This window comes from Brachyhypopomus gauderio, chromosome 1, assembly GCF_052324685.1.
Source record: "Brachyhypopomus gauderio isolate BG-103 chromosome 1, BGAUD_0.2, whole genome shotgun sequence".
Taxonomy (NCBI): Eukaryota; Metazoa; Chordata; class Actinopteri; order Gymnotiformes; family Hypopomidae; genus Brachyhypopomus; species Brachyhypopomus gauderio.
In genome coordinates, this window is record NC_135211.1 from 17,591,443 (window position 1) to 17,602,490 (window position 11,048).

Sequence of the window (11,048 nt, forward strand, 5' to 3'; positions counted from 1 at the left end):
AAATATTTTCCATTACTTACTAATGTTAAACACAGACCTTCAGTAGGGATGCCCTGGACTGTGATTGGTGGGCTGGTATGGCGTCTTCTGCAGTGAGAAGTGAGTGTGCACATGCAGCAGCTTTTAGAAACAAACATTAAAAGACCAGGATTAATGCCTCATGAGAGAAGATTAGAGATGATGTGCTGAGTGTGTCCCTGAGGCAGCTCAGAAAATCCCTTTCACACCACATGAGAAGACAAAGTCATTTAACAGTTATATCTGGATTGTTCTCCATGGATCGCCACCTTGTCGTTGGTGGAGAACCTTGTGTGTTCCAATGAACCTGAGAGCGATGCCGTCAGGAATCAAGGTTCCTGGTAGGGTCACCCATGGCGGTAAGGTCGAGGGGGAGGTTCCAGACAAAGTGCGATCCAAAGAAGACCTCAACGGTGGGACAGGCAGAGGATGGTGGCTTCTACTTTGGATGGCATCACAACGGCTGGGACGTCGGAAGAAGGCTGCAGCAGAAATGGGTCTCCAGTCGTCTTGGTCTCCATGCCACTGGGCCCTGACCCGAACTCTGTCAAGAACCATGTGGTGGCTGTCTGTGCACCAGCCTCTACACGTTAAACAAAATCACGCACAGGCGCCCTCCATAAAGGGATAATGGGATCTTCCAACATCCTGGCTTAAAGTCCTCTGGCGATCAGCAAATGGCGACGGGGGCAGGATTGTGAAATCTGGAAGCCCTTAGTCATGAGCTGGCACAGTAGGTGGTGGGTGCAAGATCAGTCGCCGGACTCTTGGAACTGAGGCAGAAGAGTCCTTCGGCTGCTACACCCATGACTGAGCAGCCCTCTTCAGGATCCACTCTGCTCACCCTGTTTTTTTTGGGGAAGGGGTTAGAAAAGGTGCCCTAAAAATAGCCTGCCTCAAACACCCTGACTGGATTACCGTGTCCAGTGGAATCACCACCTACGGTCGAAAATACAGAAACTTTAAATTTAACTTTGGAGCTTGGAACATCCGCACTTTCTGCTGCCCTTTCTGAAACCCGTCTGGCAGATGAAGGGCAAGTGAAGGAGGAGAAAGGGGGTTACACTTTCTTTTGGAAAGGAAAACCTGCTGATGAACCAAGGATCCATGGAGTCGGCTTTGCCATTAAGAATGAGCTTGTCGGATGGCTACAGTCCTGAGTGCTTATGCCCCTACTTTGGACTCTGAAGAGGGAGTAAAAGAGACCTTCTATGCCTGCTTAGGCGAGACACTTGCTAAGATCCCCAGGGAGGATAAGATCATACTCCTTGGTGATTTCAATGCAAGGGTCGGCCGGGACAGCATCCTCTGGCAGGGTGTCATTGGCAAAGAGGGCATTGGGAACATCAACTCCAATGGATCTCTTCTTCTCAGCAAATGTGCTCAATATGATCTCACCATCACCAACACACTTTTCCGGCAGAAAAATAAATACAAGGCATCATGGAAGCACCCTCGCTCTAAACAGTGGCATCTAATTGATTATGCTATTGTACGAACCAGGGACCGGCAAGATGTAAACATCACACGGGCCATGTTTGGTGCTGATGATTGCTGGACAGATCATCGTCTTGTACGCTGCACAATGTCCATCAAACTTAAGAGGAAAACCAAACTATCGAGGCCCAACCCCTTTGCGCTCAAAAGATGGACAAGTGCTATTGAAGGACAATGAGTCCATCAATGCTAGATGGAAAGAGCATTTCCAGGAACTTCTTAACCAAAATAGTACCATAGATCCAGGATTTATAAACCTCATACCTCAGCGTCTCATCAGAGAAGATATGGGTGAACCTCCCAGCATTTTGGAAGTGCAAGATGCCATCAGGAGCTTAAAGAACAACAAGGCTGCAGGCCCTGATGGGATACCAGCAGAGGTCCTAAAGAAAGGTGGGCCAGAGCTCTTGTGTCACATCCACACCCTTCTCCTCAAGGTCTGGGAAAAAGAAGAAATCTCTCCAGAGCTCAGGGATGCTCTGATAGTCACCATTTTTAAAAAAGGGGACAAGGCGGAATGTGGGAACTACAGAGGCATCTCACTTCTGTCAACAACTGGTAAAGTTCTTGCCCGTATCCTCGCAAACCGACTGATACCATTGTCTGAGGAAATACTCCCAGAGTCTCAGTGCGGTTTCCGTTCTTCCAGAGGCACGGCTGACATGATTTTTGCAGCACGGCAACTGCAAGAAAAATGTAGAGAACAAGGAAAGCCATTATATATAGCTTTCATAGATCTGACAAAGGCCTTTGACTCTGTTGACCGCCAGGCTCTGTGGAGCATATTATCAAGGTTTGGCTGCCATGCTAAATACATCAGAATCCTAAGGCTGCTACATGATGGAATGGCAGCCACAGTGCTTAGTAACAGTGGCACTAAGTCTGAGCCTTTCACTGTGGAGATGGGGGTTAAGCAGGGATGCATAATTGCACCCAGCTTATTTGCCATATTCATTGCTGCTGTACTCTACCTTATTGGCAAAGAACAACTGCCACAAGGGATTCCAATCCTGTACAGGACTGATGGCGGACTCTTTAACCTCAACAGATTTAAGGCCAAAAGCAAGGTTGGTCACACCTCCATCATTGAGTTACAGTATGCTGATCTGCAGCATCACCACCATAATAAGGCAGCACCAGCTCAGATGAACTGGCCATGTCATCCGTATGTCTAGTACACGTCTCCCCAAACAGATCTTCTACTCCCAGCTGAAGGAAGGCCAGTGAACCCCTGGCGGGCAAAAGAAGCGCTATAAAGACAACATCAAGTTCAGCCTAAAGATGTTTCATATACCACTGGACAACTGGGAGCATATGGCAATGGATAGGAGCACGTGGAGAAAAACCGTTCTTGAAGGCGCAGCAGCTCATGAGAGGGACCTCCGGAGTGTTGCAGAGGCAAAGCGGCAATTCCGTAAAGAACCTCTCAAAAAGGCTCCATCGCCATCCTCCACCACCAACAACTTCCCCTGCCCTCACTGCACCAAATTGTGCAGGTCCCGGATTGGACTTTATAGCCATCTTAGGACCCACAAATAGATGGATTTATGGAGGGCAGTCATACTTGTTTCGAGTGACCGCCGAAGATATCTGGATTATAGCAGTTCTGATGTAATATACCTTTCATTCACATACGTTTAACATGAGACAGAAGCAAAACATTGTACTGACCTTTGCCTCAAAATTTTAATTTAGAGTAACTTCTAAAGTTCAGGACTTCATGATGAGATTCTACAGAAACGCAACTGCATAATTTTCAGTTCAGATCATGTGGATTATGAATTCAAGAAGGTGTGCTTTCCAAAATAAATAAACAAGCAAACACGTAAAATAAATAAACACATAAAAGCTATTCCTAAAATAAAACATCTGTGATCTCTATTTGCGTGCTTTGTTTTGTCTTCGCATTAAATTAGCAACATATGGTGCAGAACATCTTGGGCTAAAAGCAATGCTTTAGTGTTCATCTTATTTTGTTATTTATCCTTTTTCTGAGTTAATTCTGGATCTGCTTTTGGGCTGGTGGAGCCCCCTGACGGGCCAGAGGACTGTACATCATTCTGCTGACAGTAAAAACAAAACAAAGCACAAAAACTCCTGATGTTATCCTATGACTGTGTTTCTTCTGAGCTTCAGTTTGTCTCTACAAAAATTACATAATAGAAAACAATTACAGCAACACATTTTGTTTTGCTCAGAGAACTGAACTTATGTGTTGTCTCCTTTACTTTGTCTTGCTTTAATGTAACCCTTCCTAACAGTAACTATTTGCACATCCTGTGTGTGTGTGTGTGTGTGTGTGTGTGTGTGTGTGTGTGTGTGTGTGTGTGTGTGTTTGTGTGTGTGTGTGTGTGTGTGTGTGTGTGTGTGTGTGTAGCAACATCTGCTCCACCTTCACACCTGGATGGACCAGACCATCGCTGCTAACTGAAGTTACCTTGCTGAATATTAGTGTATTTTTATCAACAAGAAAGTTGATAAACTTTTCCACTAAACAAAATCCACCTATTTTAATATTTGATGCTAGAAGACCATATTTTACATATCTCAATGTGGTTGTGTTGAAAATGTGATAGTCACACCTGAATAAGAAATAACAGAGGCATAAGCATGAAGTCATTCAAAGTGTCTAATGTTGATGAGCCAGTTTAGTTCTTGAATGAAGAGAAAATATCAATTAAATTTGTCCAAAATGGCTGTATAGGCTACTGTGTAATGAATACTGGTGTGATACAGTGGGGAAAATAAGTATTTAGTCAGTCACCAATTGTGCAAGTTCTCCCACTTAAAAAGATGAGAGAGGCCAGTAATTGACATCATAGGTAGACCTTATCTATGAGAGACAAAAAGTGAAAAAAAAAAAAATTGAGAAAATCATTTTGTCTGACTTTTAAAGAATTTATTTGCAAATAATGGTGGAAAATAAGTATTTGGTCAATAACAAAAGTTCATCTCAATACTTTGTTGTATATCCTCTGTTGGCAATGACAGAGGTCAAACGTTTTCTGTAAGTCTTCACAAGGTTGGCACACACTGTTGCTGGTATGTTGGCCCATTCCTCCATGCAGATCTCCTCACGTTTCATCTTTATTGCCCTTGCTGATGGAAGGAGGTTTGCACCCAAAATCTCACAATACATGGCCCCATTCATTCTTTCATGTACACGGACCAGTCGTCCTGGTCCCTTTGCAGAGAAACAGCCCCAAAGCATGATGACCCCACGGGCTGAGATCTTGCGTGGAGCCCCAGATCGAGGGAGATTAGTAGTGGTCTTGTAGGTCTTCCATTTTCTGATTATTGCTCCCACAGTAGATTTCTTCACACCAAGCTGCTTGCCTATTGCATATTCAGTCTTCCCAGCCTACAATTCGGTTTCTGGTGTCCTCCGACAGCTCTTTCATCTTCACCATAGTGGAGTTTGGAGTGTGACTGTTTGAGGTTGTGGGCAGGTGTCTTTTATACTGTTAACGACTTCAAATAGGTGCCATTAATACAGGTAATGAGTGGGGGAAAGAGGAGCCTCTTAAAAAAGAAGTGACAGGTCTGTGACAGCCAGAAATCTTGCTTGTTTGTAGGTGACCAAATACTTATTTTCCACCATTATTTGCAAATAAATTCTTTAAAAGTCAGACAAAATGATTTTCTCAATTTTTTTTCACATTTTGTCTCTCATAGTTGAGGTCTACCTATGATGTCAATTACCGGCCTCTCTCATCTTTTTAAGTGGGAGAACGTGCACAATTGGTGACTGACTAAATACTTATTTTCCCCACTGTATGTATGAGAATTCTGCAGATGTGTAGAAACACAGGTGACAGTCACCTCAAGGTTTTTGCTGAGTGCACACTGTCACCTGCAAAATGTGCAGCTCCTGAGACCTTGAGGGGGGAGGGCGCTGTGTCCAAAAGATAGTCTTCACATCTTAACTAGCTCCAATAGGCCCAATTAAATTTATACATATATGTCTTACTGAATCAACATTGAAACATTTCGGTGCTTGAAGACCTTCAGCATAACCACTAAAGTTACTGGAGTATATCAGCTTACTGTTGGTGAGTTTATTGTTATAATAAAAATGTCACTCCAGAGCACCCTATGGAGATAGAGTGTGTAACCTCCCCTTCCCAATTTAAGTCCTATTTTCTTTTGAACTATTACCACAGAATCATGCATGCTTAAAGCAAAACCAAACAAACCTATAATCACAGCCATGTGCTTTGACAATTATTTATTCATGACACTCTTGTAGAATTTCAAGCGGCAGCATGTACAAAAGCATAATTAACAATAAGAGGTACTCTGGGATATGTCATCAGTTTGAGTGGTTACTCAGTGCTTGCTTGAGGGCACTACCTGTTTTAACCCCCAAAAAGGTTTGAATAATTAAATTATAGAAGTAAAATAATACTAAAAAATAATGAAATTACTTAAGGGCCAGATTGAGATCACATTTTCTGATTTTCATAAATATTTAAGATTAATACAATTCTTCAAATTATCCAGTTATGACTTAGAATCATTGTGCTATGAGTTATGTAGCCAATTTTCAGTTCGCTCACATTACCATCCTATATTAATATTATAAATACATTTTCTATAGGTATTGAATTCAAAAGAACTGTAACAAAATCAAAAATAAAGAAAAAAATGTAGAATGGAATAATAGATGTGCAAAATAACCAAAGACAACAATGCACTATAATATAACAATACAGTATAATAATTACTGAGGTATGATACTATATGTGTGCTGTTGGTAAACGTAGAGGAAAAGTTTGTTTTTGTGTATATAAACAAATATCTTTTAGAGGTTTGACACTACACCTGTGGGCAGGCTGACACACGTGTGGCCTCATGAGCACCTGTGCACATGTTCTGTTCACACCCACGTGTGGTCTGTATGCAGATTTGGCAGGGGTCTGGGTGCGGTGGGGGTCGGCAGGGGTCGGTCCAGGGTCAGCGGCGGTCGGTCTGCGGTCGGCGGGGGTCAGTGCTAGGCATGTCCGTGTCTGCAGGTGTGGTCCATGCTGCGGCAGTAACAGAACGCCTTGAAGAAGCGGCAGTAGCAGGTGTCACAGGAGTGGCAGCACGGAAGCTGGTGCCCCAGGCAGGACTGCTGGTGCGGGATGCAGCGTCCTGGAGAGCGCGAGCCTCTCCTCTGGAGCTGCACCATGTCCGTCACGTCCTGCACGTACTGCAAGATGCATCACACTGAGCTGTGTAGCACTGTTATGAACAAAGCACTTCCCAGACACTTCCCAATGCTGTAGCTCTGTGGTGTAGGAATGGTGCATATTGTTTTCAGTGCTCTGTTGTAATGCATGCATTCATGTTTCATGTTTGGGAAAAGACTATTTATGATGATTAGATAAACAGAAGATAAATGAAAGATCTGTTTTAAATGTTGAAGAGCATTTAATATGCCAGAATAAATCACTCAAAGCTAATTACAGTACAATCAAAGCAATCTGATTGTATTTACAGACATGCTTATGTACAGAGCCATACACTGAAAGAGTCTTAATAGCCTTCATTTATTATTTACAGAATTCATTTTGATGAAAAAGGGAAAATTTTACCTATGTAATTTCTTTTTATGTGTTGTGACTGAATAAAATAGGATCATAACAGGATTACTGAAAAGCCATCTGGACATCTGGACATCTGGACACCACAATAGAGTGGGTTTCATTATTCTATGCCATTCACTAACTCTACACACAGAGGAAAACTCACAAAAAAGAACACAGCTTCCCAAAAATCTGGAAATGTAGTTTCCCATATGAAATCTTGATTACCTCCCTTAAACTGAAGAAAACGAATAATATAAATACTGATTCAGCAGAATTATTGGAAAGTAATGTCCAGTAAAAAAATTCTAAGCCTAATGGCATTCTAAGCCTACCTCATCATAAGAATCTGCCATCACTTCCACTGAATCAATCCTGGGTTGTGCCAAGTCCACAGGAACTGAGTCTTGTACAGCTACATAACAACAGTCAGAATATCATCATCATCATCATCATCATCAAACCTAATTCTTCATCCTTGAACATCACTTCATTAGTTGTTTATATTTTAAATATCATATTGGTTTTTTAACAAAGGTCATTCAAAGAATAAAAATAATGACTAGTAAACTGTAACATTGTAATATTGCAACATTGTGCATTAGAGTTTCCTTAACCAACATTATTTACAACATTAGTTATCACTGACATACAGGAAAGGCAGTATTAATAATCCTTAAACAATGTCTAAAATAAATAGCACCTCTACTGAATCATTGTTCTGGAACAGTAGAGTGGGTCTTTTTAGCAGGCCACTCAATGTCAAACTTCAAAAATGCCTGCAAGTAATTCCAAGACCATTAGAGAAATAAGAATATTGAATAAAAATCCATAAATATCACATACTGATGCCTGAGACAAAAGAGTTGTCTGTTCTCCTCATGCCTGGTTGTGAATCCATTCGGTTGGTGCGGACAAAACCTGATGCTACCTGCACCACGCTGAGAGTCAACCAGCAGAAGATGACAGCACTCAACATGGCCAGTAACCCACAGATGTTTCCTCAACTCTTTCAGCAAATGCAGTTGACTGCATACAAGCAAACAAAGTAAAGAGAGATTTCAACCCAGTAGGACGTAACCCATATCAGAACTTCTTTGAGGAAAACAAGAATCCTTATGTCTCTCTTACCTGCAGGGTTCCTTAAACATGATTGACGATGTGAACCCTGGTCTGGTTTATATGATTCCTGGGGCAGGAGGGAAGTCACATGATGCTAATCAGTGGTGGGGGTGTGGTTTATCATACCAGGCTTCCCCTAGTGTTTCTCTCTCTTTCATATATTCTCTTTCTTTCTCTTTATCTCTTTATCTCAGATCTAGCCCCCCACCTCAACATACACACACAACACACACACACACACACACACACACACACACACACACACACACACACACACACACACACACACACACACACACACACACACACACACACACACACCTAACTTACCAATTATGTTAATATGCATTACAGAATAACTATATGACTAGATACTTACGACATAGATACTTTTCATTCATTGGCAAAGTATCAAAATATTTACAAAGACATTTCTTGCAAAATTTTTCTCTACAAATTACTCATCTTTGCAGTTATCTGGTTCTGTTCTATGACAACTGTGAGCTGTTTTAATATGGAAGAAATACGATGGTCTCCAGGATCCTGAACCAGTCTAATGAAATTTGTGTTTAACCCTTAAGGACAGTGTTGACCACTTTGTGGAATTTCCATGTCTTCCTGTTACCTCTTTGTACCCTGTGTGTGTGTGTGTGTGTGTGTGTGTGTGTGTGTGTGTGTGTGTGTGTGTGTGTGTGTGTGTGTGTGTGTGTGTGTGTGTGTGTGTGTGTGTGTGTGCGCGCGAACGCACGTATGCAATTGTTTGTGATCTAATATGAGACAGGCAGGGTACAGAGTGACCATTTCATTTCTTCCTTCCATTTGTTCATTACTGGTGGGTAAACAGTTCAGTGTTTTCCTGTAGCACTGTGGTTAGTACATCCTCCATAAGACAGTAACTCTGCCTGGTCTCTTTAATGGGTGACGTAATAAAGTGCCCATGCTTTCAATAGGAGGATTAAGAGATAATGGGTCTGCATATAAACATTAATCAGTTCTGCTCCATAAGTTTTATTTTTATCAAAAATTCAAGGGATAGACATGAAATATGTGGAAATGGACATGGATGCGCAATATTTAGTTTGACTGTGAACATTGTGTAAAATAACATTAAAAGGTTTTAAGGAATTACATTTCGATGAATTTCTTATAAGGTCAGAGGTTGCACATAAAAAGCCACTTGTCTACTTCATCTAACAGTCTATAAAAACGTATCAAACAATGCCAAAAAGGACTTAGGTCACCAAAGAAAACTTTAACCATCATTTCTTGATTGTCCTTTATTGCAAAGTGCTGTATATTTATTTGCATTTACCATATCCTTCTAAATAAACTGTGTACTGCAGGACAAATAAAAAAATTATAACAAAGAGTACAGATATACCTGTAAGGAACATATGCAGATTTCAGCTGTGCGTTCTTCAAAACAACCCCACACACAACGCTCTACTGCACCAGTTTGTCACTCTGCAGTTCATTAGGTGTAAAGGTCAGGCGCTACACACATCTATTTTCAACCAATACAACCAAAACAAGCTTTTACTGCATCTAAATTAAGGTGATTTCAATTCATTTCCTGCTCAGTGGAAAAATAATAAGTACTCTGAATTTGTTTTTGTTGAATGGGGTGTCACCTAATATCATTTCTTGATGTAGAATTCTTACTAGATGGCAGTGCCACGTCAAATAGGTTGTCTCAATATAAACAAACAAACCAAAACCACTGGGGGCACATTCAGGTTAATTTTCTTTTATAAGTAGGTTTGAAAAATGTCTTCATACAAAGAGCAGACACATAAAGAATCAGAAAAAGCCCAAAATAATTAAACACTTCAACACTTCAATCAAGAGGAACATACACATTCTGTCAATGTCTCGACAAAATTTATCTCCAAAAATGATGCCTTCATGATAATTGGTATCCAATTACTTTGCTGAATTGTGATTAAAATCTACTTGCATCAGTTTACACTATTATGTTAAACATTTGTCTGCAAGATGTAATTGCAAATACACAGTCAGGGTTCCTGAGGGGACCTCATATCTCACACATTTCCTCAGGTGTCATTCAGCGGGGTGACCTTGTTCTTTTTTTTATTTATGAGGTACTTCTGTGTGCTTTGGATTCAGGGAGCAATTCATCCACATGACACAAATAGTTTTAAAAATTGTTATTGGGAGTGTATCACTAGGAAAACTCACACATCAAAGATTTTCAGTTAGCAGATATGTAAGACAAGGTTAAACCATAGTTTCACCATAATTATTTTAGTTGCTGCAGAATGTTAAACATGTATATTCTAGGCTACAGTCCACTGAACAATGTCCAATGTCCAAGTAACAATGTCCACTGAAAAACAAAAAAACATATTGTAATTTAGCAAACACATCTACACATCAGGGTAAACCTGATATTAGAGACTTCCCTTCATTTTTTTTCATAAAATAAATATGGTTTAACTTTATTCATTTTGTGTTTAACCAATGTGTGGTTTCTACTCTCATGCAGTTTTAAGAGTAGTAAGCATCCTATGAAATGTAGTAATGTGTCATGTTCAGAAACAAGCCTTGGATCTTTTAAACATCACTGCTTTTCACACACCTGGCTTACTTGTAATAATCAAGATATTCTGTGGTGGTGTAAGACTACATACATTAGGTCTTGGGGAGATATGGGTCTCATTTTTATGATGGCTCTTATGAATAACACAGGAGCTCTTTGTTCTTTTCAAAAGTTGATGTATAGTATTCAAATCCCTTGATAAGGAAAAAATAAGATATAGTTATTAAGAACCTGTCACACATTTTTCTTTTACTGAAAGGGTCCTAAAAGTATGGTAGACC

The 11,048-nt window shown here is 40.6% G+C and overlaps 1 protein-coding gene and 1 pseudogene across 1 annotated transcript; one reads left to right on the forward strand and one right to left on the reverse strand.

Annotated features, from left to right (window-relative positions):
• The first annotated feature begins 334 nt into the window (after positions 1 to 334).
• Positions 335 to 3,110, forward strand: LOC143490533 (uncharacterized; annotated as a pseudogene).
• A 2,618-nt stretch (positions 3,111 to 5,728) lies between these two features.
• Positions 5,729 to 8,113, reverse strand: agrp (agouti related neuropeptide). Its single transcript, XM_077021547.1, has 3 exons — positions 7,932 to 8,113; positions 7,421 to 7,500; positions 5,729 to 6,709 (listed from the first exon to the last, which is right to left on the reverse strand). The coding sequence occupies exons 1-3, from the start codon at positions 8,062 to 8,064 to the stop codon at positions 6,509 to 6,511; spliced, it is 414 nt and encodes a 137-aa protein (XP_076877662.1). The 5' UTR covers positions 8,065 to 8,113; the 3' UTR covers positions 5,729 to 6,508.
• Between the last annotated feature and the right edge of the window lie 2,935 nt (positions 8,114 to 11,048).